General features: G+C 45.4%; 4 protein-coding genes across 27 annotated transcripts in view; 1 reads left to right on the top strand and 3 right to left on the bottom strand.

Moving 5' to 3' along the window:
• Positions 1–2,378, bottom strand: part of phldb2b (pleckstrin homology-like domain, family B, member 2b) — a 32,274-nt gene extending 29,896 nt beyond the window's left edge. For 6 of the 9 annotated variants that reach the window (XM_040166781.2, XM_040166782.2, XM_040166790.2 and 3 more), the window contains exon 1: positions 1,980–2,364. In XM_040166781.2, coding sequence (XP_040022715.2) covers positions 1,980–2,003 — 24 coding nt within the window. In that variant the 5' untranslated portion in view covers positions 2,004–2,364. Of the gene's footprint in view, positions 1–654; positions 682–1,979 lie in introns of all 9 variants that reach the window. The other 3 variants (XM_078095714.1, XM_078095712.1, XM_078095720.1) reach the window with 3 other exon arrangements.
• Positions 2,379–2,743: 365 nt separating this feature from the next.
• Positions 2,744–10,647, bottom strand: plcxd2 (phosphatidylinositol-specific phospholipase C, X domain containing 2). Its single transcript, XM_040166806.2, has 8 exons — positions 10,186–10,647; positions 9,892–10,028; positions 9,643–9,762; positions 9,242–9,295; positions 8,966–9,121; positions 8,162–8,272; positions 7,757–7,887; positions 2,744–6,393 (listed from the first exon to the last, which is right to left on the bottom strand). The coding sequence occupies exons 1-8, from the start codon at positions 10,286–10,288 to the stop codon at positions 6,234–6,236; spliced, it is 972 nt and encodes a 323-aa protein (XP_040022740.1). The 5' UTR covers positions 10,289–10,647; the 3' UTR covers positions 2,744–6,233.
• A 723-nt stretch (positions 10,648–11,370) lies between these two features.
• On the top strand, positions 11,371–22,667 carry mak (male germ cell-associated kinase). Of its 16 annotated transcripts, none has more exons than XM_040166796.2 (17): positions 11,371–11,612; positions 13,179–13,340; positions 13,455–13,596; positions 14,552–14,606; positions 14,830–14,951; positions 15,739–15,821; positions 16,526–16,658; positions 16,799–16,970; positions 17,332–17,499; positions 18,142–18,387; positions 18,550–18,764; positions 19,020–19,159; positions 19,512–19,655; positions 20,479–20,565; positions 21,217–21,336; positions 21,600–21,692; positions 21,909–22,667. In XM_040166796.2, the coding sequence occupies exons 3-17, from the start codon at positions 13,493–13,495 to the stop codon at positions 22,067–22,069; spliced, it is 2,043 nt and encodes a 680-aa protein (XP_040022730.2). In that variant the 5' UTR covers positions 11,371–11,612; positions 13,179–13,340; positions 13,455–13,492; the 3' UTR covers positions 22,070–22,667. The 16 variants fall into 16 exon arrangements, with proteins under 16 accessions (XP_040022730.2, XP_040022725.2, XP_077951866.1 ...); XM_040166791.2 differs by having other exon boundaries at positions 20,476–20,565; XM_078095740.1 differs by lacking the exon at positions 15,739–15,821 and adding an exon at positions 15,224–15,303.
• A 19-nt stretch (positions 22,668–22,686) lies between these two features.
• tmem14ca (transmembrane protein 14Ca) lies at positions 22,687–24,023 on the bottom strand. The gene is made up of 5 exons (XM_040166807.2): positions 23,910–24,023; positions 23,465–23,541; positions 23,153–23,254; positions 22,960–23,047; positions 22,687–22,862 (listed from the first exon to the last, which is right to left on the bottom strand). The coding sequence occupies exons 2-5, from the start codon at positions 23,538–23,540 to the stop codon at positions 22,805–22,807; spliced, it is 324 nt and encodes a 107-aa protein (XP_040022741.1). The 5' UTR covers position 23,541; positions 23,910–24,023; the 3' UTR covers positions 22,687–22,804.
• Positions 24,024–25,870: the final 1,847 nt, after the last annotated feature.

Here is a 25,870-nt window from a genome sequence, read left to right as displayed (position 1 = left end):
TCGGGTCGTCTCAGCGTTTCTTGTGTCTACTGCTCTCTTCCTACTGTCCTTTCCCCGTGCGCGTGTTTCAACGCTGTCCTTTCCCCTCTGCATGTGTCTCTCTCTTCCTCCATCCCTCTGTCTCTCACTAGCATCCCCTCCCCTTACATTCCAGCGTTTCCCTCCCTTCCGCCCACCTGACAAAGCCAGCATTGTATCGCAGATGCTGTTTAGCATGGAGTGCCTCTATGTGGGGCTGGACGGGCTTTATCTTCCTTCTCCATACACACTCCGCCGCGCTGTGAAAACTTGAAGTATGCGCCTTCACGCACGCATACACACACACACACACAACGCTCCCTGTTGGACATAAAACACTGCTCTTCTCTGTCGCTTGTCTAGTTAGATGTACTCCATCGTCTGAGGGTGAGTGTGTGTGTGTGTCTTGGTGATTGACACAACTTCGCTATGAACACCACAAACATCCAGCGGCATTGTTCTCCAAGCTGAACTCTCTCACACTGGAATGAACTTTTTTCCTCTTCCATCATTTGCACCAAATATCCAGGATCCTCACAGGAAAGAAAGTCCATTGTTATTGCAGCTGACTCAACGCTTGAGGAAACTTGAGTTTCTATGGAGGGTGTGTGTTTCTTCGGAAGAGCCCGGAATTACCTTTTACTGCCATATGGAGAGGATCAACTGATGTTTGGGTTCCCGAGGGGCCGGATATGACAGAGAGATAAGGAGATACAGTCGATTAGTGGAGGAACATGTAACTCGCATGGTGGAATCACTGTGAGAGAGGAAGGCAGACGACAAACAGCCAAACCAAAGACTCCAGAGTGGAATCAGGATCAGGAATCAGGAAACATTAGGAAGGATAGGAAGGAGAAGAGATTAATGGTGGACCACGACTTTCCCGAAGTTGCACCATTGTCCTCCAAACAAAATATACGAACACATTCTCTAAGGGCTGTGAGCTCTCAGGTGTTTGGTCGCGTGCAGTGTGAGCCCGGTGACATTATTGGTAGGTTGTGTCCTCCTGGTTCCTACATCATGAGAGGAGACGAGCTGACCAATAGCGGTTTTACCATCGCTCATCATTCTATGAGTCAAAACGGAAAACCCACCACCTGATAATTACAGTGGGACCCCAAGAGCAGCACCGCGCATCATCTCCTCCCTGCGAGATCAATTCAGACACACGCTGCCCGATTTAATGGCACCCTACTACACACTCGGAGACCACAAACACGCCTACTCCTCCTCTATAAGGATACGTCTGACATATGAAAGAGGCGCACGGTGATGACAGCAACGCGAAGGGAAGCTGCATGTATGCGGCGTCGATGAACCCATGGCTGCTAGAGCACGTGAGTCATGGAATAATAGTAGCTTGTGCATGCAGTGATTCACTCAGGTGTTCTTTAGGTCTGGGTGTGACAAATGTGGGGATGGAGCTCGCTCGTTAATCACACACCAGATCCAAAGCCAGTTGGGATCCGCTGTCTTATTTAAAGATCTTTCAAATTCCAATATGAACCTTTTGGCAAAAGTTAAAAAAACAATTTAGTTGAAGTTGAACAAAGAAGTTTACTAAATATATTGTCCATTGTTAGTCCTACTTCTTTTTTTACTTAAGTGTTGTATTTATCGAATTTTGAGGAGGGGCTCCAACTTGAAAATGGCAAAAGGTGCCAACGCTTTCATTGTGTTTCGGTCTTGAGCTCCAGCATGCTGTAACTCACACATGTCTAAAGCAGGACCTTTGATCAGCAGCCCCGAAACAAACAAAACGATCCCTTTGTTGTATTTGCACAGACCAAAGTCTGGAATTAAAGTCGGATAAGATTGAGCTTATCTTTAAGGAGCCCAGAGAAAACTCCCAAAGCTGCGGATAAACACCACTGGCTGTTGAAACACCGGGGAAGAAATTGTACCAAAAGCACACATTTAAATACCCCCCACGCACACAACACACGCGCGCGCGCGCTCACCATTATTGACGCCGCTCGTGTCATCGCGCAGAAAAAGCTCCTGTCCCGTTGTTCCTGTCCCTTCTTCTGTCGATGCTGCTGATCACGGTCTCGTTCTCGACAGGAGGCGCATTCCCGGTGCAGCGTGGAGCAGCCAGCGGTTTAATCCTCTGTCACACGCGTGCGTGCGTGCGCGCGCGCTCCAAACGTACACAAACGATAGGAGCCGGCGGCCTCGGCCTATTGCGACGTGTGCAGGAATGCAGCAACAGCTGGAAGTGGAGCTGGGGAGGTAGCGAGGGGAGGGAGTCTCTCTCTCTCTCTCTCTCTCTCTCTCTCTCACTCACACACACACACACACACACAGAGAGCTTAATGTGCAGGTGTTAACAGACCACCTTCTATTGACCTCTCGTTCCCACTGGCTCAAAAGAGAGGGTGAGAATGGGAGAGGGTGGGGTAAAAAGAGTGTGAGAGAGAGAGAGAGAATACCACTGGGTACCACTGGGCAGCAATGATAAAAGGCCACGATAAGAAGCATGTTTAGCTAATGATATTACGACAGGAATGCGGTCTGCAGTCCCACAACTGGTGGTTTTGATTCAGACTCTGGTGCACAAGAAACGGGCGTAACATCATGCAGCAAGTTGGTAAAGGTTCATAAAATGTAAGCATCCACCTAATTTAGTTAGAGGAGTATATTTTCTCCTCGGTAAGCATCAAAAACATCCTGATTCATCTGTATAAATGTAATTATAACAATTTTGTTTTCGTTTTTTATTATTCTCAACATTTCTGATTCCACACAACACACATTGGGGCAATGGCCAATTCTCCATATCCTTGATCCCTGTCTGTCGATTGTTGCACATGTGGCTGCTCTTTACAGTAAGTTATGTGCAGCATGTGAACATTTTTAGCTGCACGTATGAATCATGCATCAGACCGAAGACGTCACGGAGCCAGCAGTTCTATATCAGAGATAAAGGTCATTTCGTTCTGCAGATTTTTGTGCGTTCTCCAGAGTTCACAGGGTTACTTCAAACAACAGCATGCATTATGCAGAACTATAACACCATCTAAGTCGGGGAGAATTTTGTTTGGGCTTCTCACACGGATCTGAGGCAACTGAGGCGTTACGCCTGGTGTGTTGTTTTGGTTGGGAAATGATAAATGTAGGCTTGCAAGTGGTCCACTGGTTGGGACTGAGGCCATGGCTGGTTTACCCACAAACAAACACACACACACACACACACACTACACAGAGTGCAAGATGATCTCGTCGTCTGAGGCATCACATGGATCTCTTTGTGGAAAAACAGGAAGGGAGCTTTGAGCACCCGGCTCTGCTCCACTTTCTCTACTGCTCCGATATGTGCAAAGATCTGCTGGCCAAGAGAGTCAATAAAGGTTTGCAACCCGCAGAATTACATATCCCTCAAAGTGAGAATCGGAAAATGACAAGTTCACAAGTTCACAAGCCCAACTTTGCTGCCTCTGTTTTTGTAATGATTGAGGAGGGAAAAAAGGAAACAAAGGGGTGTTGCCCCGACAAAGGAAAGCCTTGAAATGGAACAGCTAAATGTTATCAGGACAGCGCTCCCTAGTCTTGTATCCTTTTAACATTCTCTGCTGCGTGATGTTTTCAGCAGCTCTAAAGCCGCTATGCCTCCACGGTCGCTTCACTAGCAAGAGAGCTGCTAAGCTTTCCCCACTGAAATCATCCCGCCGTACGTTTGATGGCATTTCCGAGTAAATTCCACAGCCGCCCCCCTCCCATGTGACTCCAGGAGGCTGAGCAGGATCTCTGGGGCTGCTTGGAGCGGGATTCAACCGGTGTTCGGAGACATGGATTTAGACCAATGCTTCTTCTTCTTCAGCCATGTCTCAATTCTTCCAGTCTACCGCACTAAACAGGCCTTGAAGGGCCAAACCGCACGACGCCAACACTAAATCTCATTAAATCTCTGGGAAATCCCTGCTATCGTCATTGATTTGTGTGTTTTTGAGGATTGATGTGGGTAAAACTATTCAACCCACAAACTGTTTTTTAATTGTCAAACCCGATGACAGATAATGCACGACACCGTTTGTGACTCAGGGGTAGGTGAGGTGAATGTTCAGTGCACCTCCTCCCGTCGTGTCAAGTCTCTCTCATTATTTTCTCCCACCCACAATCTGTCAGAGGGAGGGATCATAATAAGATACAGTGTCCTGTGTTTTTACAGCTGGCTCAATACTGATGTCAACAGGGTCTAGAAGAGAGAACTTAGTGATCTGCATGTGATGAGTGGGACTGACCTGGTCCGCCAGGGTCACCGTCGTCACTTATCACCGGGGTTACAGCAGCGGTTAAAGTCGGTTGACTCACTTACGAGTACCTTCTTTATGCTGATATAATTAGCTTTCAAAGAACTTTATTTAACGGAAAACACACCAAGCAGCCAACACATTTAGTGGGACGTTAGACATGAGATGATGAAACAAAATCTCATTAAAGGTTAAAAAAACTGACCATGTATTTTCTTGTGATGAAGCCAAGTGACAATTGTTTGCTATAACTTGTAGGATTTGTTCAAATAAGGAGAGAGAGGGGGAGAAATGACCTTATAAGACTGATGTTTAAGGAAAAGTTGCAGTTGCAGATGTACTAAGACTGTGATGATCAACCAATCCCCAAATACTTTTTGGAGAGATGTGTGTCGATCTTAGCACCTCTTTTGGGCAAAGGCTGCAAAATCACAATATACTGGTTGACAAGCACACAAGCACAAATGTAGTGTGATTACTTCAGCATTTTACGGGGAGATCATGCCCAAGTTGTGAAATTCTCCTCTGAGTCCTGGGAAGCCAGCAGGGTATAAAGAGGGCAGAGAGAAGGAGAGAGAAGGAGAGAGGACCAATCCAAACAACCAAGGAATGCTCTCCATCAGTTAGAGCCTCTGCTGTCCGCTCTCCCACTTGCCTGCCATGGTATGTGTAATTACACCACAATTAAAGTGCCTGTGCTTGTGACTCTGCATGTGTGTGTGTGTGTGAGAGAGACTTGGTGACCACTATGTCAACAATGTGACGTGGACAGAACAGGATATTTCACACAAGTGAGTCAGGGAGTGGAGAAAAAGGCAGGCAGGACTTGATATGAAAAGAAAATATTTGACTTCCCTTTTAGATGATGCTGCTGCTGCTGAAGGGGACGGGAGGACCGGAGGGAGGGGGGGTGGGGAGGGGCTGTTGAGATACCTCACTCTGCATCCTCCATTTTTTTCAATTTGAACTTTGTCTTACTTTCCTCTCTGCCGTCTAACTGCCGCTGCTTTGTAAATCAATTCTGCAGTCCGCCTGTCCTCGTCTCCTTCCCTGACCACAGGAATGCAGGGCGACTGTCACTGCAGTGCTAGCCAGGTCACGTGTAATCACAGGGCCCACAGACACACACACACACACAAACAGCACAATAAGTCCCGCGCAAATGCAATTTAGACTACAAAACGCTGGCCCTTTTTCCCCCTCCTATTTCTAAATGTAAGTATACAAGGTAGCTTATTGAGCCTGTACAGTATACTTTACAGTAAATATACACTTTACAGTACAGTGAATTTACCCTCGTCCTTTTCTTATGAATTTCTCCTACATACCTTTACTTTGGCGGAAAGATACTATGAGCCTTTAAAGCTGTCTATATGCATTTGTGCATTGCATTGAGTATTGTAGCACAAGTTCCACACATATTTGGCTTTTGCGTCTGCATCCCCAGCCCCCCGTCTTTAAAAGGTGATTGTTTACATATACTTTACAGCCCAGCCATATGTACTAAGACAGTGTTTGCATAGAGGGATCCTTTTTTACAATATGTGACATTGCTTAACACAGTAACAAAAACACTATGTTAAAGCTGTGTTACGATTCATTTCCATCTTTTGGATTGGATGATGTTGGGTGTGAGAAAGCAGTCTGCAACCCGAACTGTGTTGAAGGGTTTGTGGCAAGAAAGTCCCACTCTCACAAAGTATCCTTGTGTAACTTGGTCCGGAATGTTCTTGAGAAAGGAATTGATACCTTGCTGCCTAAAGAAACACATATTGGCAAGATGATGATAAAAAAAAAAAATAAGAACAACATATCAAAGCAATATAACATATTATTGTTGAAAATAACTTCCTAAGAACTCCAGCTTTAGGGAACAACTATCCAATGATAATGGAGGAATCTATCATGCAACTTCCACCACAGTCCGGGGGTCCACATGCATTTGTCCTGACGTGCAAACTTTCGTCATCTCGGTTTGCGGTCCTGTTCAGACATCAGCAGGTTGTTGAGTTTGATGACAATGTTGGCAAAGTCTGTGAGCTCCACAAAGTCAGAGGTGATGATGTTGACTCCCTCCACCCCCGGCCTCTGAGCCTCAACCCAAGACATGATGGTTGGTAGGTTTCTAGAGCCAACAGAGAGGACAGCTTCTATTAGAATGACCTTGCAAGCATACTCAAAATATGGCCAAGTTTCCATCTCTTAGAGTTATTGTTATGTCTTTAATGTCGCCAGGTTCTAATCACTTGTTTCTCGGCTGAACGTTTGTCCGTCCACCAAATTCCACAAAAAGCTGCTAATAAGTTATCTTGATGTGGGAGAAAATGGTAGAGAGGGAAAAAGGGAGTTATGTCTGTCAGTTATCATTGCTTTACATTCAAATACTTTCTGATACAGTTCTTGACGTAGAGGCACAAACACACACACACACACAAACACACACACACATGCCATGACTCACCTCAAACGCCCTTACATTCTCCGCTGCGTTTGAGCCGCCACCAGAACAAAACCAGGAAGTCAGAATGTTTGACCAACTGTGATAAACAATTCCGTTTCCTTGGAAGTGCAAAGTTAGGCCACCTCCTGTCTCGCCAGAGGAGTTTTATACCCCAGCATCAGTGGCTCTTTCTCTCACTTTTAAGGGCATGGTGGGTATGTACTCAGTCAGTTAGTATTTCCTCCGTCATTTCCACTTAAAGCTTTGGCTCAACGGGATTGATGACCGCTAAGGTTGTGCAGATAATTTTGTCCTTACTTATGAAGCAAGATCTCTTATCTGAGAGGTGAAATGTGTTTTTGTTTTGAGCCTATATAGTTTGGAAATGGATAAAGAGGATTATAGCTAACCCGTAGTTAAAAAAAACAGTGAAATGACAGAGTTTTTGTAAGAGAGACGACCAACTTATAAATGCATGGTAAGACAGATGCTGTAGGCAGTAAACCTGCTATATGTAGAGAAAACATCCACATTGGTTCGACTACTACACTGCCTTCTCCATCAGAGGGTGTAGTGAGAAATAGATACAGCCTGAGTAACAGTAGCTCAACGAATGCAGAAATAAAAGGGTAGAAGAAGCCACCGCCACCATATAATACTAATTTGTCCCATAAAGGCTCACATATTGTTGACACAAAAGTCATTGACTGGTTCATTAAAATGGTTTATTAACATATTTGTCTCATATTTTTGTGCATTGGCAACAAGTGTTTGGGTTTCCTCATGAGACCCCTTTTCATGAGCATGAGCAAAGATGACAATCCTCTTCTCTGCATGCCATGGTGACATTTACTGTACTGTCCTCTACTGGCCACAGTAACTAAATGATAAGGAGCAAAAGAGAAGCAAATAAGCTCCAGTTGCTTTGGCGCATACATGCTTGCACGTGCTTGGACGGGCGCTTAGAAGCATGGTATATGTAAAGCTAGTGTCCATGTACATCTTCACACGTTTAAAACCTTAAAAAAAACATGGGGGGGTGACTGACTTTTCCACGAGGCAGCTGCGTAGCCCCCAGACCAGGCCCTTGGCCACGGTGTTAGCCTTGGGCGTGAGGATGGCCTGAGACACGTGGAAGGAGCCCTGCTTAGCCCTTTCCCTCAGGGTAGTTTCCAGGAACTAGACAGGAGAATGTCAAACGCAGAACGGTTAAAACAAAGAAAGTGTCACCCCAAACACCCCCTTGATGTGAGAGGAGTGAGGGCTCTGCACACAGCTTGTGTAACTAAAGCTGAAACTGCAGATTACTTGGGCTTGAATCCAACATTGTGTGGAGATAGCAAGCCGCAGACATATATATCTGTGTTGATTTTCCGCTGATTGAGATAGAAGAAGTAAACATGCAGCCTCCATGTAGGCAAGTCGTTTATTTTCCCCAATGTTGTTTCCTGACCTGTGTGAGCTTGTTGGGTTGGGTGGTGTTCGCCCACGGAGCAGGGATCTTGGTTCCCGGCCACATGGCAGGAATGGCCTGAGCTGATGGATGATGGTAGAACACAATCACCTGAGGATAAAAGTAAATGGGAACGATTAAAGAGACTGTACATCTGATTGGGTGTCTTATCCAAAAGCACTTTTAACAAGACAACCTGCTCTCTTTTGGAGCTGGTTATTGGGCAGATCAAACCTTCTTTGGTGTCCTCTCGCGTGCCAACTAAGCCAATCACAGATTAGGGTCACCGGAGCAGGAGTTAAACTGATAGCATCGGAATGAGACACGGACACGCACAGAAAACCATAGGGAAATAGAATGAATCCGACCAAAAATTGAAGCACACGCACGCACACCGACGGATGTCTACGTGGAGCTTCTTGTGTCCACATATGCAAGTATTTCTATATAAAAAATAGAGAGATTTGAGACCGTAAAATAGAAAGTGCGAGATGAGGAAATAAAGGAGAAAAAATGTAGGGGAAGCCCTCCCAATTTGTTTTTAAAGATAAATGGAATACAATGGAACAAGGTGTTAACGGGATAATGTCGCCACTAATTCCAGTACAGAACAGTTGCAAGGATTACCTGCCCACAAGGGCTAAATGGGCCGTCCAGTAAACACACGCCTGCATGCCGCTTTGGTTTGTACATTAAAATGGTCTGACTTCACCAGAGTTGATACACACACAAAATAAACAGTTTGGTTTGATATGTTCAGAGGCACATTGTGAGCCAGCTTTCACGGCTGAATTCTGAGCCCACCTGGTATTTCTTTTGCCAGAGGTAGTCCAGAGTGACGCTCTCCACTTCACAGTTGTTACAGAGCTTGCTGCCAAACACTTCCCTGAGCATGTTAATGAGGTACACGTGATGCTGTGCTTCCATTGCATAGTAGTGGTTGAAGTCAAGAAACACCACCTAAAGTCAATCAAACATCCAAATCACATGTGTGCAAACTTCCTTATACAGCCAGGCTTATGTATCTATACTTCTTTCAAAATGCATTTCAAGAAGAACACAACTAAAAGAGCTTCTCACCTCTTTCCTGTGTCGGTTTAAGAAGGAATTGATTTCCAACAAGCCATCGCACACCTGTGGGGGAGAACCGAGTGGAAGGTCGAAGGTCATTTACTGCATCAGACCTAAAAGAGTTGTCCCCGTGTCACACGGAGGACCGGCACATGTCAGAATCACCCATTTCTGAAGAACTAAAGTCACAACTTTAGATTCCCGTTCAAGGTCGTCTCCATCCCACTACTCACAACATCAGAACAACACATTCTCTGCTCAGGCTGTTGGACAAGAACAAATGATAAACACTGACGGACAACACTGGACTGTGACTGATTAAATCAAATATAATTGATCACAGCAAGAAAGAATGTATAGAAGCTTTGTAGCGTGATCAAGCGTTTAAATGTCGCTACTCCACGGCTCACCTTGTGGCCAAACAGGCCGTGGATGAAGTAGATCTCATTACCAGGCTCACCTGGTTTGGACGACACCCGAAGATCAAAGTAGCGAATTCCTGCCTCTAGCTGCTCTTTAAAAGTCAAATTCTAGGAGTACAAACGTAATATATGTCATTATAACAATGAGCAGCAGAAGCCAACTGTTATTTCCAGGCTAAAATAGATAATTTAATATTTCATCTGCAAGCTATCTGGCTACTAATCTGAACTCAGTACCTGGGTCATGGACCACTTCACCATGACTTTCTTGGCCAAGACGCTGAACATGGTGGCGAGGTACTGCACATACGCCTTCTGGTCGGGCCCCACAGGAGCTTGCACATCTACCCAGTAGGTAAACGAATCATGAGACCCTGGAAGAGAGATTTGATCACGATGGCGGGGCAATAAAAAAAGAAGGAGCAGATCACATCTCTTTAGTCCTTGTCATTTTCTACCCGAAGAGTACAGGGATGGACTTCGGGAAAGACGCGCCGAGGCCACACCTCCTTACGCGGGGACGCGGCTCACCTGGCACCGCAAGGTGTTTGAGGGGCATGGCACTGAGCTTAAACGGGAGGGAACCCATCCAGTCGGCGTTGACATTGCCGATCCCTGCAGGTCGGGTCTTCATATCAGAAACAGCCCGCCAGCAACCGCCCGCCCTGCCTCAGGCAACCGCTACCCGGGGAAATCCTGGTGACGGAATCCCCATGCGCTCCCAAAAGGTAAAAAGTACCGCGGATCATCTGGCCATGTTTCGGTTAATGAAGGCAACCGATGGGACCGGCTCAAGACGTCCTCTGACTCGCACTGGACCGAGTTCGACCGGTCCCTCGGCCGGTCGTGGTCAGGGGCTTGCTGCGCTCTTCTCCAACCGGCGACTGATCCAGCATCCGTTGACGAGACAGATAGTGATAATCCTCTTACAGCAACATTCTCCTCGTTATCCCCTTCTCCCGCTTCACCTGCCTCATGCGTGTGTGTGTGTGTGTGTGTGTGTGTGTGTGTGTGTGTGTGTGTGTGTGTGTGTGTGTGTGTGTGTCCGTGCGTGAAGACCATCCCCTGGACCAATGCAAAACACGGGAACACAGGGCTGGGATAAAACTGATGCTCAGACATCAAAACATGTGTTCATTGATCAGTTCTGTTCCATTATATTCCATGGATCCATCACTTTTAATGACGGGCTTGGACGTGGCACGTGGCCTTGGTCTGGCCTAATTATAAGGTCATAATGGGCTGCGCACAAACTAAAGGTTAATAGGTTATTTGTGGAGTACTACAACGTGTTTTCGCCGCTCTCCATTGGTCGATATGATAAATCACAGCGCCACAGCTCCCCCTGTCGGCGCAGAACGTGCATTACAGCAGTGTGTAGAGAGGTGGTAGTAAAGTGAAGAGCGCTCACACTTGTGTTTCTTCCCAAACACGAGTACTGTGACTGCCCTGCAATAATTGGGCATGTTTTGCACATGTCTTCTATTTAAAGCACCTATATATTAGGGTAAAGATTATGCATACTGGTCAAGATTGGTTTGGAACTCGCTTTATAAATAACAGAGATATAAAAGAAAAAAACGTTCCTGTTCCGTTTTTTGCCTTTCAACAAGATACGACGGTAAATAGTTCTAGGCCATAATCACCACATAGCATTTATTCAATCCAAGTAAATTAAATTCTCATATTAATCGCGCGGAAAGATTTTACACTTCCGCAGTCCCACAATGCGCTGCGCCGGCAAAGCCACTCGTCTCCTAGCAACGTAAACCAGTTTGTGTGCACGTTTCCATGGGGAGCCGTCGCGTGCGCGCGCTCGCACGCGCCCCCTTATCGCAAGCGCTGAACTAGGTGAAGACGCGACGTGCCGTTGGAGCGAAGAGCCGCCGTGCTATCAGCGGGAAACAGACAACGACCGAGCAACGGAACGACCCCCCCTTCCCCCCCTCCTCTAAGTGGTGAGTTCAAAAAGAAAGAAAGAAAGAAAGAAAGGGGAGACACGCGCGGGTGAGCCGGGTCAGGGGTTTACGTAGAGGCTGACATGTCAACAACAAATGCTCCTCGGAGTTGTGACGTCACCCTGAGGCACCGAGGCTTCACTGTGTATCACGGGCCGCGTTGTAATGAATGTGCACAGCTAATTATGAGACACAAAAAGAAAAAAAGCACATGTTGATTTTACTAAGTACGCCTTGCGCTTTCCAAAAAGGTCTGTTTGCACTGTCAGGTGTGTGTACTTGTTTGTTTTCAGCATAGTTGACCTTGAATAGCCTCCCAGTGTCCTGTGGCTCAGAGAGGCCACATCTTAATTCCCTTTAAATCCCTCTACGACAGATTGCAGCGTGTGAAAGCTGAGCACAAGCCAGTCCTCTGGCCGGAATCCCGGCTTGTCTCATGCTTACCGATGCAGTCCGACTGGAATATCAAGCAGGGGTTTTGTTCAGAGAATTCATTTCTACTCTGCGGTTGAAAGTAAAAGGGTCGATTGAGTGTATATATATATGCACAATGGCATGCGGAAAGCATTGAAAGAATAAAAAAGAAAAGATTTCCACATTTTTAAGTCTCTTTGGATTGAATACAATGATTTTTTTTCAGTCAAGTCTTGCGTGTCTTCACTGGCTACCGGTGGCCGCCCGCATCCAGTTCAAAACACTGGTGCTCACGTACCATGCTGTGAATGGATCGGGTCCAGCTTACATCCAGGACATGGTCAAACCCTACATCCCAACCCGCACTCTCCGCTCTGCATCTGCAAAACTACTCGTCCCTCCCTCACTGAGAGCAAAACACTCGACTAGGTCTCGACTCTTCGCTGTCCTTGCGCCGAAATGGTGGAACGCGCTCTCTGAAGACATCAGGACCGCAGAGAGCCTTCACATCTTCCGCCGCAAACTAAAGACACACCTCTTCAGACTCTACCTCGACTAAAGACTAACAAATTGCAGCACTTAAATTGTACTTGTGACGTCACTCATCTATAGCAAATTGTAAATTCGCTTATTTGAGGAAATTGCACTTTCTTGTTTCTTGTTCTCCTGAGTTTGTACCCTATGGTTGAATGCACTTATTGTACGTCGCTTTGGATAAAAGCGTCAGCTAAATGACATGTAATGTAATGTAATGTAATGTAATGTAACAGGAACAATGACCATCCACGCATTTAAAAAGGAAAAAAAGAGCACATCCCCTGAGTAGAAAAAAAAGCTGATAATTCCTGAGTCATTTTTAAAGAGCTCTTTGACTGAATACATCCAACGCAAGTGTGATCTCCGTGGCGCCAATCAACGGAGGCAAGGTGCTCAGGGAAAGTAGTGGATGCCGGTAAGCATGATAGTGATGTAACATTCTATTTACATCCCCGTCGGCCTAATCTGCCTTTAGGGCCGGCTTTGTCATAATGTCAGACACACACCTAATCCTCCTTTCTAAGGGAAAACTAAGAAATGGCCGTTGATTCCTCCCTCAAAACCCCTGTTTAGTGGTGATTATTCTAACTGTGGTGTGATTTACTTTATTTGTAGTTGATTGGTGTCCACCTGCTGCTACTGCTGAGGGTTTCTTTTCTTCGCCCTCGCCAAAAGGATCCCAAGGCACGATGTCGACTCTTTGCTGATCGTCCGGATCCCTCCCCTCCTAACCAGCGGATCAGTTACTGCAGGATGAGTCTGGATCTTCAAGACCTGGTGAGCACGGTGACCGAAGGTCCTTCCTCCTGGGAAAAGACCCTTTGAACCTCCCCTCGAGGAAGAGCCCGACGACTCCGAACTTGAGTGTTTCCTCAACTTGTTTTAACGCAGAGGGGAAGTTAACAAAGCTGATGACACCGCCTTGAGTGATGATGAATCGCTACACCACCCTGAAGCAGCTGGGCGACGGCACCTATGGCAGCGTGCTGATGGGGAGAAGCAACGAGTCTGGAGAACTGGTGGCTATCAAGAGGTGGGGATGTTGAACCATTTCTCACCATTAGAGCAGAGCAATATATTGATATAATGGATGTAGCTTCTAATGAAAAAGGCAGCTTTTCCAGTATTTCCTATTCTCTGTTCTCTGTAAGTATATTCACTATAAACAAGTGTAGATGAGATGATCAAATGTAGCATTTCAGCTCTGGCGTCTGATAATTGATCTCTAACGACCTACTGTACCTTCACAGTCCTAGAAAGCAGATGTATTACATATTCCAGAAGTAGATCTAGTAGGACTAAATATTCAAAGACTAGAATTGTCTGCTCAGCATAAAAAGGATGGTAAAAAAATGAATTCAAAGTGAAGCGCTGCGGGTTTCCTCCCATCCAGCAGGCCAAACAAACCGGCTTACATGCCTTTTGTTTCTGCAGCACGGCAGCAGGTTTTCAATAATAGATGAGAAACCTGGGGAGGTGATCATTTGGTTACCGTGCAGACAATACACGGGGTAACTGTGAAAGGGAGTGAAAGTATGGAGTGTGTCGGGTTGCTGAAATTGTGAAAAGGAGTAACGAAAACTGGCAGGTGCCCAGAGAAGAGGGGGGGGGGGGATACCTGCACAGTCTGTGACTCTTAAATAAGTCCAGTTGGAGGGAGCGGTGACGTTGAGCAGAGGGGATTAGCCCTCGTGCAGGTGTCCTGTACAACAGCTGCAGTACGGCCATTTAAAAAAAGATGTATTCCACACTCAATACAAGTAGATGAGAAAAACAATAGTGTATACAGTGTCAGAATGACAATATCACTTGGTGTACTACGTCTGAAATAAGAGACACGTCAAATAAAACGAGTATTGATGGGAAAGTAACTTTGCCAAGATGGGACTGTTTGTTGGGTGTAATTGATACGACCAGCACACGGGATGCCGTCTATTCTAAAAATAGTTTCCAACCTATAATTCTGGATGTTTGGCTCTCTCTCACAGAATGAAGAGGAAGTTTTATTCATGGGAAGAATGTATGAACCTAAGAGAGGTCAAGGTAAGGGTGCAGATACTTTGCACAGGTTATTTGAGCTGAACGTATATTTTTCTTGTCAAGCCATTACTGTGCAATTTCAGAAACGACGCACAAAGCTGAACGGTGGCTTTGCTTTTGTATCTTCACATTTCCCGACCCACACTTCAAAAAATGTCCAACACTGAAATGTCAAGATGGGAAATGACTGTTTTACATTTGACAATAAAATCGTAATTTTTCGCAGTCGCTGAAGAAGCTGAACCATGCGAATGTGGTGAAACTGAAGGAGGTCATCAGAGAGAACGATCACCTCTACTTTGTCTTTGAGTATATGAAGGAGAACCTGTACCAGCTTATGAAGGACAGGTAAGAAGAGAAATACCACACTTTGCCAGGCTAATGTCTTTACAAGGTTTATAACACAGTTTGATATAAATTACCTGCATAAAGGGTTTCCAAACGTCAGCATCTAGTCAGAGTGGAGCATCTGGGGGTTGCACATTGCACTTACCCACCTGGGTTTGTTACCTGTGTTGTTTTACCAGTCCCTGTGTGTGTACAAAGTCCAAAAAATGTTTTATGTAACGGTGCATACATTTAGCAGCCTCGTGACAATTCTGTCAATCTTATGTTTACAGAAAAAGGTTGTTTCCCGAATCAGTGATAAGAAACATAGGCTTTCAGATTTTACAAGGCCTGTCATTTATTCACAAACATGGTAGGTGTACTGTGTTCCCTTCACGCCTTGCCATTGCATGAGAGTGACAGCACACTGCAAGATTCACCGCTGAAATGCAGAAGAATATAAAATATGCAATATTTTGATCCTAAAACATGAATTTGTTATTGATTTATCAGAATCTTGTAGTCTGAGAGCTCTTCATCAAAGCCTGATCCTCCAACTCATTGGTCTGCATTTCTTTAACATAATGGATGTGTGCAGGCTTTTAGGAATATCACAGAAAAAAACATGTATTCAACACTTGTGTGTAAATTGCAAACACACCCATTGACAGCGAGCCCGTCTTTGCCTTACAGCACACGCCTCCACACATCCAGAGCACACATGCTTGTTCAGGATTTCTCTTCTTTCTAACTGCTTTGCTTGATTTTGTCTTTTACTCCACACCCGCCCGCCCGGTCGGCTGCTAAGAGAGAATAAGAAGCTCTCAGAGAATGAAATTAGGAACATCATGTTTCAAGTGGTATCTGGGTTGGCATTTGTACATAAGCATGGTAAGAGGCTTTACACCATCATTCTTTTCCAGTTCAAACGTAGCGCCACATTTCAGTACTTAGTTTGGGTGTATCTATATATTTTTATGTGTAATTTAGTGTGACCCCCCCACCACAGCACAGGTGACGGGAACACATGGAACTTAACTTAACTATGCGTGTCCAGAGCACCGCTAAAGCGCAGCAGTTGAGATAGCGGCCCGGCCAGGAGCGGTAGACAAGTCGGTACACACACTGCAGGCGGATGAAGCAGGTGCGCCGACTGTCAGGTCTAATTACCTGTTTGCCGACAGGTGTGTATGATGGGCCGAGTCGGTGGCGCGAGGAGAGTCAGGTGGACGATGTCCTCACACACACACACACACACACACACACACACACACACACAGATGAGGGCAGGTGGCGAAAAAGTTTCTATTTAGAGACATTCCCTGTCGTGTGTGGTGTTTAAAGTAGTGTACAAGCAGTACTCGGATACTTTAAACCCAGACCGCCGCTGTCGAAGGTCAAGTTATAGCCATTCAGCAGCTCCCCACTTTTGCTTTTCTTGTGCTTTCTGATTTTTTTAAAGCATTTGCAATTAATATAAAATAACAACACAGAATAGTTGCACATTATTCTATTTTGGTCATTTTTAGCCATTGTACACAGTTGGCCCTGTGCTGTACACACCGGGCTCAACTCCATGTTAACCTTTTCCACAGGTTTCTTTCACCGAGACATGAAGCCAGAGAATCTGCTGTGCATGGGTCCAGAACTGGTCAAAATAGCAGATTTCGGACTGGCCCGAGAGATCCGGTCCAAGCCGCCCTACACAGACTACGTGTCTACCAGATGGTGAGAGTATTGTCCGTCCATCAGTGGCATTACAAACACAGAGAAGAGCCTCTGCATGAATAGTAGTGTAGTTGTTCAATAATGCGCTCTGTTCATGTAGATATGCGGTGTGAGTTAATTTGAGTGTGTTCTCTGTCCAGGTACCGAGCTCCAGAGGTGCTGCTCAGGTCTTCTACCTACAGCTCTCCTATTGACCTGTGGGCTGTGGGCTGCATCATGGCAGAACTCTACACACTCCGTCCCCTTTTCCCGGGGAACAGTGAGGTGGATGAGATATTTAAGATCTGCCAAGTCCTTGGCACAGTCAAAAAGGTGAGAAGAAACTAAATGCAGTTAGATGGAAGTAAGTGACCTTTATTCAGGATTTTAACTTTGTTTAAAGTAAGACAAATGATATCATTGGGGATGTCTGTTCAATCCTGTTGTTTACCATACGAGAATCCATCCTTGCTTTTTAATGGTATGACCTTGTCTGGAACTGCTATGTGAGGCTCAACCACAAGGACAGGCAGCCAATATGTAACCAATGTATTGGTTGTACAAGTGTATTAGCTCAGAAGAGAGGAAAAATACCATGTTTATAGCAAAGAATATTTCATGATATACTCTGTGAGGGTCTTGGAACCTTAGCAACTATAATAATAATGAATAACAATATTGTTTCTTCTCCTAGACGGATTGGTCAGAAGGCCACCAGTTAGCCTCCGCTATGAACTTTCGCTTTCCCCAATGCGTGCCGACCCACCTGAAGACACTCATCCCTAATGCCAGCAATGAGGCTATCGCCCTGATGAGGGATCTGCTGCAGTGGGACCCCAAAAAAAGACCCACTGCTGTACAGGTAAGCAAAACTAAGCCCTAAAGGTCTGGTTACATTGTCAGAAGCCGTGGCTTTATTTGCCACATCTGGTCAAATGAATTTATTGGGAGTGAAAGCAAGATAGTCTATCAGAAAGGTAAATTCAATTATTACCCCTAAATGCAGATTAGCTCTTGTCCAAATACTGAGATTGCATTAGCATTCTAATTCCCAGTCATTTCCAGTGGGGTTTAAACCATATCACTACCACAGCCAGGGTGCTCTGCGCTGCACAAGGACATCATGTACAACACATGGTCATTGCAAAGGTAGACATAATTATCCCTCCCCTGCTGGATCCCTCTGTGGTCCCTCAGTAGAACACACCTTCCCAGAGGAAGTGATTAAGCTTTTCCTTTCCCTGCTACAAAGCACACAGGTGTTAGATGGCCATCTCATTTTAGCCAGATCTAAGGAAACCATTTAAATGCACTTTAAACTTACTTATATGTTTATTCCTTTAACTCTACACAGCATGTCCATGTTTCCAACACGCTTGTGTTTCAACACAATGGCCTAATTCATGTTTGTACTGTATGTACAGTCATTACTGTGTTTTAGAGTACATACCGGTGCAGATTATTATGAATAACAATGCTGTCTGGCCTTCCTCTCCCTTTGCAGACCCTGCGCTACCCTTACTTCCAGGTAGGACAGATCTTAGGGCCTCGCCCTCTGAGCCAAGAGGTCAAGAACATCCAGGCCAGGCCGCCGGCCCAGAAGCAGGTGTCGGACTCCAAGGCGGATCCTCAGCAGTCTTCCTCTGAGTCCAAAACCTCCACGTCCTCTTCCAGGAACCAACATCATCAGCCTCTCCAGCAGATTCCCCTTCCTCAGACTGAGATTAAACCAGGAGGCCACAGCCATGCAGTGAGGGCTTTATTCATTGCATTTCATCTTTCAGATGATAAATAACCACTGTCCCGTCAGGAGTTAACCATATTATTATCATAAAGGAATCCTTTAGACCCCATTAGACTCCTCTCCCGAGGAGTGAGACCTGTAAGCCAATTGTGTCGTCCTCACCCGCAGAAAGCTGCGCCGCTGGGCGTTGACGGCAGCGTCGGTGCTGCTGGGATGGGGGTGCTGAAAAATGGCCGTCGCCGCTGGGGCCAGACGGCGGCCAAGACATCAGACAGCTGGGAGGAATCCGACCCGGCTGAAACCACCGCCTCCAACTCGAAGAAACCCAGCCTGGGGAACGCGGAGGAGGAGGAGGAGGCGAGCCTGAAGGAGCACCGCCCACAGTAGGTGCTTTGATGTCTCGACAGGACTGGATTTGTACTTTGGAGAATAAATGTAAGCATTTACAGTGCAGCATGTGTTGAATTTAGCTGTGAGATGATTTTCTGAGTTGTGAAGGATTGTCGTAGGGTGCAGTGGAAGAAATACTGTATGCCCACGATAATGATTCCCGCCCAATCTGCATCGATTATCTGCAACCTCTCAAAGAAAAAAGTAGGTGCTGTTTGCCCTTTTAAATGTCTGGTTTCCGTTTTCAGGCCAAAGGAGCAGAAACCTCTGTATTCCTTCAGCACAGTCACTAAGCTACCCAACAACGTTAAGATCGGCCAAATGGACTCTAATCTCTCAGGATCGGCTGCACGGCAGCACTATCTGAGCCAGTCGCGATACTTGCCAGGTAGGATCACATGACTAACGGTCAGTGGGGTGATGTCAATGTACGGAAAGAAGTCCGCACAGCGCCTAGTTATAAAAGCAGTCGGAAACACTCTCGTTATAGTTTTGCAATCATAAATGTGCTATTATAGATATGTTTATGCTTTTATATCTATATGTGTAAGGGGATTTATTCTCAAACATGACTGTAGAGTTTGTTACTGTTTTATAAAACTCGCCTATGATTGCAAAAATCCAGAACTGCAGGCTTAAGAAAGTCCACTAACACACACGTCAACGAATATTGTTTTTTTTCAAAATGCCTTTTTTAATGTTTGTACCGTTTTTAATTACATAATTCCCGTCGCTTTAAGGTTTGATCGGCAAGAGTCAGACTTCTGCTGATAAGAAGCTGAGTGGTTTGACGCTGCGGGACTTGTGGGAGAACTCCTCAAACACCTTAAATAAACCGCTCGCTCCTATTGGAGGAGGATTATCTGTCACTCGAGACAACACAGGTAAGGACTAATGTAGAGGTGTTAGGAGCCGTGTGATCGGGCTTCCCGGATTTCAATCAAACGTCGGAGAAACCATATCAGAACACCTGACTTTACCCTGATTCATAGACAGTTGCAAGTTGCATTGAAAAAGTGTGTTTTGTTTCATTCATCAGTGAATATTTCATTATTTATATTATTAGTTAGTATCTTCATTTAATATCGCACGTCAATAAACCGTTTTATTCAGCAACACCTGCATCGGGGGAACCGCATTGGTTGTATTAACCTGTGACCTGACTGACAGCGGCACTACATTCCCAAAACACAACAATAGCTAAGTGGCCCTCACGCTATTAATGCAGCTAATGTCATCCTCATCAGTAGCTATGGAGCCATGGAGAAAGAAAGGCGTCTGCGGCTTGAGAGAAGGGAGACCCGTATGAATCATTTGTCATGTAGGCCGACACACTGTGTGTCCCCGCTGTGCTCGCCCCTTCTTTCTCTTCCTTCCACTGTCTCTCGCCACACGATTGCTTATTCATGGGATTAAGACTGTCGGCGTAAGATCAAGTGCTTCTTAAAAAAAAAAACCTGCGCCTTTGTTCCACCTCCCAGATATTACACACACACAACGTTTGTTTTCATGCTCTTATGAATAAACCGCACGACTGCATTTTTCTTTCTTCGTTTAAATCAAGAAAACTCTACTCTTCTTTTAGTTTTGTCCCGTTCAGCTGATATGCAGCATCGTCAGTGCTAACTTGCTCATATTTTCCACCTCAACTTTTTGTTTTTCTTCTTCTCTCTTTCCGATTGCATGCCCATCTACTTGGTGTAGAAGAAGAGAATGCTTCTAAATGTGTCGATAGCGCACCAGAGAAAACGGTTGTTAAAGAAAGAATACTAGAGAAAATTGATCTCTCCAAAGGTATTTCATCGAGACGACTTCACGGGAACTGCTTTGTTTGTGTTTCACGGCTGGAAGCGATGTTGTGACTTGACTTAACTCTTAAGTCGCTATGCAGAAGCTCTTTTGTGTGAGGACATTGTAGCTGCAGTTAGTGTGTTGGCTGATAACAAGCTCCAGTGACTTAACATGCGAAAGAAAGCCGGCAGCTAAAAGCCTCTGCAGGGGGGCAATGGTACAAATACACAGTTTAACCAAAGAGCTCAGAACTCCAGTTGCTAAATAGATGTTAAATTGCACTACAACCACAACATCTTCATAAGGGAACAATGGGGCTTTCCACTCATTCTACTGATAACCATCTGTAGCTGCCGGTGAAGCAGATCGATGGAGTCGCCGGGGAAGCTGAATGACATCAATCACTTGTTTGGCTCCTCGGTAGCCGTTGCATATGCAGTAACCACTTCACACATGTTCACACTAACCCCTCGCATCAGTAAAGCCAAGTGCGAGGACATCTATTAGGCGTGTTTGGAAATGTTTTTGTCGTTTGTGTGTGGGGGGTTTGAATGGCCCACGTTATTTTAGCTTATTTGACCCTCGGCGGTCTGCGGGTCAGCAGGCTGTAACACTGAAATAAAGACCCATCAACTGTCTTTCCTCCTCTTCCAGGGAACTTCATAAGCACCAAATATAACCTCTCCGGCGGTTATATACCTTCATTCCAAAAGAAGGAGGTGGGCTCGGTGGGGCAGAGAATCCAGCTCGCCCCTTTGGACAGCCAGCACACAAGTAAGCTTTCATTCTTTGTGAAGCTAAAAATAAAAAGCTGATTCTTGATACTTTTGGGTCAGATAACCTCCCCACTTATCTGGCTCAAGGGGTTAGACTCCTCATCAAATGTTTTAACTTTATGTATTTGGTAGAAATACATGCGTAGGCTGTCCAGTACTCGGCCGATTCCTTCTCCTTTCCAGTTTCCTGCTTGCACTTTTTTCGCCCAAACTCTCGCTCACTGGGTCTGTTTTTCTGCTCTTTTTTTCCCACTCTTTCAGTCAACTTTTCTTCTCCTGATAATAAAAAGGAAAAATTGAAATCCACAAAGCCCAAGCCCGTATCCAACTCACCTTTGAGCGAAACTAACGAAGGTATTGAAAGCTTTTAGGCTTTTGTTTATTCCTTTATGATTCTGGCGGGATTGTGTTGTTTTTATCGTTGTGCGTTGCTGCTACAATACCAGTTTTTATCTACTTTTGATGCTATTGTATGCTGTCGTGTGTAGAGACAGATACATAATATAGAAGCTGCGTTGTCACTGTATATATTTGTGATAGACAAAAGGACTGACTGGCTTGTTCCTCCAGATTACGAGGGCTGGAAGAGGAGGGCAGACAGAACTCAGATGAAGGGCAGCAGCTACTCGGCTTTGGGCAAAACCTCCGGCAATCTCCTGAGCAGAGCTCCCCCCGCGCAGCCGGTCCACGGCCGGGTGGACTGGACATCCAAATATGGTGCAAATCGGTAGCTCAGAAAGGAGGTTGTGCAGCCGCCGGTTTCGACTGTTGCCCAGTGATACACATCGTCAGCCGGAAGTCAAACACACACCAACCTGCATCCAACATGGAGGAGTCTGGCAGGGGACAAAAAAAAAGTAGTGGCACAATTCTTCGGGGAGACATTTTCCCCACCACAATGGCATCGCTTCGCTCCCAGCGGTGCAACTGTGAGGGCGCGCGGAGCCGCCGTGTTTTAGAAGATGACGTTTGCCATTAAGCTGAACCGAGACGAGCCGGTCTGCATTCCTGAAGGAGCCAGCGCGAGCCAATTCTGATGTTAGTGTTAGGGGTGTTTTGTGTAGAAACTATTGTAGCATAACTTCATTTTTATACTCTGTCAAGTATTGTATCGTTTTACTACTGATGACAAAGCATGAATCAGTCATTTTGTTAACAGCTCCTGCAACGCTTCCTCTGCTTTTATTGTCATAACATACAGTGTAATGGCTACAAAAATGATTACTTTGACTTATTGTGTACCAAAGCACACGTCTTTGTATTATGCAATTGATTGACTGAACATTTTGTAAAGCTTTTGTATAAATAAATACTTGTAAAAGCCAAAAAGGACAAGACACGATTCCTATTATATAGACAAGGTACTATATTTGATCCTTTACAAAATGACATTGGTAGTAAATGACAAATGCTGACAGGAACCTCCCGAATCAGAAGACGGGGTACACATCGGAATCTCGACTCCATCAGGACTCCTGCGGTTTCTGGAGCAATGTCAAAGCGAGCTTTCCCACCATCAGAAGACTGCAACCAGAAAGGAAAAGTTTTAATGTTTGTTTGTTTTAAGCTCAGCGACTTCAATTGAATATGTTTTAGTCAGTAGTGGCACAAAAATGGATACCTTGCCCCCGCCATCAGGCCGGCTGGCATGAGCTTCCTGGATCCATAGAACCTCTTTCCCATGACGGCGGTCAGAGCTCCCGATGTGGCTGGAAGAACAGAATGCATCACGACCACAGAGACACATCATTTTTAATGTATACACTCATCACACAGTTAATCTGCACGCCGTGCAGTACAATCTGCATACCAACCGAGGGACACCCAAATGTTTTTGGGGTCATTGGAGATCTGGTAGGCGCCAAAACCTGCGAGGCCCCCGAAGAGAAGGCCCGCAGCCAGGGAGGGGGTACTGCCTTAAAAAAGCAACACACCGGTGTGTTATGAGAGTCATCGATTCTGGTTTTACGATGCAGAATTTGAACAACAGAGCTACTTGTGGAATGTGGTAATCCCAATTCTACTTACTAGAAATTGAGCGTCAGTTTGATTGTGAACTTGAGGGATGCGACGATGCGTCAAAGAAAGTCATAGAATAGAAGAACATTAAAAAGTGCTCTACTTACCTGCTTTAAAATAACCGATGGCTCCTCCGGATGCGATGAGGGCTGCATAACCATATCCTACGTAATCTGTAGACATGCTGGACACCGGCGAGGGAGAGAACACACGTGACGTTAGCGTTGCGTTCACGGTCACTATCGAATTCAGACGATTTCCTGCTACGCGCCGAAGTTATCCACTAAAGCGAAAAGGCTTTCCTCAGAGAAAACTAAGCCGAGTCCAGAGGACACATAACACCGGAAACATGGATAAACTCGAGGTGTCCCCCGCTGTTACACTGCTACGTTAGCTGCTGAACAGTTGTATCAACCGCGCGTGTATCGATCTCGTGCAAGCTCACACAATATATTACCCGCGCCATTTATTTTAATGTGGAGCAACTCGAGCTTAAAGCGTCGGATACGGTCAAAAAAGAAAACGTGAAACGCAAATTAAGCCGCACACAACCTTGCTCTTCCAGTTCGTCCTCTGTCACAACCGACGGCAGCCTGTTCTTTGCCGAGCACGAATGATTGGTGCACACAACACGCGCCGCGGTGCCTGACGGGACATGTAGGCGTCAGTGGCCATTTATGCTTATCAAACATGGAACTTGACGCCGGTTTTCACAACAACCATTGAAGTGCAATTGGAGAGGTAGTACACTAAATGCTGAGTTCAGAAACGGCGGATTTTACTAAAGCAATGCAAATAAATGACCAATACATCTATTGATTTTTTTTCCAAAGTTATATTATGGGTTTGTTATTTTGTGTATGCCTAGGCCCTCTCATGTTTGTCTCTCTTCCTTTGTGTGTACAATGAACATGTTTGACATTACCATCTGGTTTATTTGTAACATATAATTTGATCTGCTGAGACGGATTTGCGTCCCCCCGATTAAAGTCTGTTTCCACATCGATGTGCGTGGTTCAACAGACTATTGTTTCCAAGTCATTTGCTGTCAGGAATCTCATAACCACCTCTGTTGTTTGATATGCCAGAATGTTTGTTGATGTCTTTACTACTGTAAAAAAAAAACAGGTAGCTATCTTATGACATTGCAGTGAAAATAAACTACAGACCTCAGGATGCTCAAGGATAGTGGGAGGGACCTGGTTTTATTATTTCCGCCACAAGGTGGCACTACAGGATTAGATTAAGTTTTATTTAAGAGGTATCGCACATCGCCGAGCTTTGACAAGACTTGAGTTGCCGCGCGCCCCACATTCCAATGTTGCTTTACATGTAGAGCAAAATGTCTGGAAAGGATCAAACACACATCATAGCACCAGAATATGTATTTTCAGTATTTGAGCCTTAATGGGTGATTACTGCGAAAACATACCGCTGTTAGAGCTGAAATCTTTAGTAAAGAAAGGTGCTTTAAGGTGAACGGAAGCTGGTTTAACCAAACCCAATGAATGTCATCTGTTTCATTTCAAACGTGACTGATGAACCGGACATTTGGTCAAACCCGTATATTTCACTGATTTGAACATGTTTCTTTTGACCAGCTGCTTTTTTGTTTAATTTACCGATGGGAAGGCTCACCACGAGCACATTCTCATTTGGTTTCAATTACAACGCAATATGGTTTTAAATCCATCTCCGGAAGCTAGATGGCGCTATAACACAATTTATCACAGTTGGGAAGCAGCGTTTCCATACGATGGGCCCCAAAACCTTCTCACTCAACCGACACTGTGATGCGGTGATCTTTGAGAGCTACACGGGGGGTCCTGTACCGGGACCGCCAGGTCCTCAGCAGGCTGACACGTGCAGCTGCCACAACAACAACAACAACAACAACAACAACAACATACCCGCTTTGTTAGAACATTTTCCAGCTTCTCCATCACAGGTCTGTGTACTTTAATGAAACGAGGGAAAGAGGAGACAACATGAAGTAAGAAAAGTTACTTCTTTTTTTTTCTCAATGAGATTGAATTCGTAATTCATCCAGTTTATTAACAGGATTCTTTTTTTTCCCAACGAGACACGATCCCCCTCATACACACACACACACACACAACGGATACCAAATCAATATAGAAAATGTTATATGTAATAATAACAATTACAACAATGCTTACATCAATAATCATTTTATTGTAATTTGTCTGAATCGGAATGGCTGTACAAATTGCCTGCGGTGCCGCCGTTGCCGACGCCTATTAAACACAGCTTGCAATGTTAGGAAGCCGAGCGTCGCCCGGAGGCCCAGTGCGATGCTGGAAGTGGTTGGAAACCGAGCCTTAGACAAACAGGCTGGATATCCAACGGGGACCCCCGCTCCTGTCTGAGAGTAGCTCACTGTCAGACAGCTCTGCTTTAAAACTTACTCCTCCCTTTAGTGCGCAGAGCCCCAAACTATATTTCTGATTCCCCCCCCCCCCCCCCCCCCCCCTCTTTACCCAGCCCTCCTT

Source organism: Gasterosteus aculeatus, chromosome 21 (assembly GCF_964276395.1).
Source record: "Gasterosteus aculeatus chromosome 21, fGasAcu3.hap1.1, whole genome shotgun sequence".
Lineage (NCBI taxonomy): Eukaryota > Metazoa > Chordata > Actinopteri > Perciformes > Gasterosteidae > Gasterosteus > Gasterosteus aculeatus.
The sequence above is the reverse complement of the archived record's forward strand: the minus strand, read 5'-3'. Positions and strand labels throughout refer to the sequence as shown.

Excerpts from the sequence above, each read along its gene's own strand:
- plcxd2 (XM_040166806.2), bottom strand. The coding sequence starts at position 10,288 with ATGAAGACCCGACCTGCAGGGATCGGCAATGTCAACGCCGACTGGATG. Across the intron at positions 8,273-8,965 it reads TCTGGCAAAAGAAATACCAG|GTGATTGTGTTCTACCATCA; the intron begins GTGGGCTCAGAA and ends TTTTATCCTCAG. Across the intron at positions 6,394-7,756 it reads CGCAGCTGCCTCGTGGAAAA|AAACCTACCAACCATCATGT; the intron begins GTCAGTCACCCC and ends TGTTGGCTCTAG.
- mak (XM_040166791.2), top strand. The coding sequence starts at position 13,493 with ATGATGAATCGCTACACCACCCTGAAGCAGCTGGGCGACGGCACCTAT. Across the intron at positions 14,607-14,829 it reads TGAACCTAAGAGAGGTCAAG|TCGCTGAAGAAGCTGAACCA; the intron begins GTAAGGGTGCAG and ends AATTTTTCGCAG. Across the intron at positions 18,765-19,019 it reads CTGAAGGAGCACCGCCCACA|GCCAAAGGAGCAGAAACCTC; the intron begins GTAGGTGCTTTG and ends TTCCGTTTTCAG.
- tmem14ca (XM_040166807.2), bottom strand. The coding sequence starts at position 23,540 with ATGTCTACAGATTACGTAGGATATGGTTATGCAGCCCTCATCGCATCC. Across the intron at positions 23,048-23,152 it reads AAACATTTGGGTGTCCCTCG|CCACATCGGGAGCTCTGACC; the intron begins GTTGGTATGCAG and ends CTGTTCTTCCAG. Across the intron at positions 22,863-22,959 it reads GGCCTGATGGCGGGGGCAAG|TCTTCTGATGGTGGGAAAGC; the intron begins GTATCCATTTTT and ends TTCTGGTTGCAG.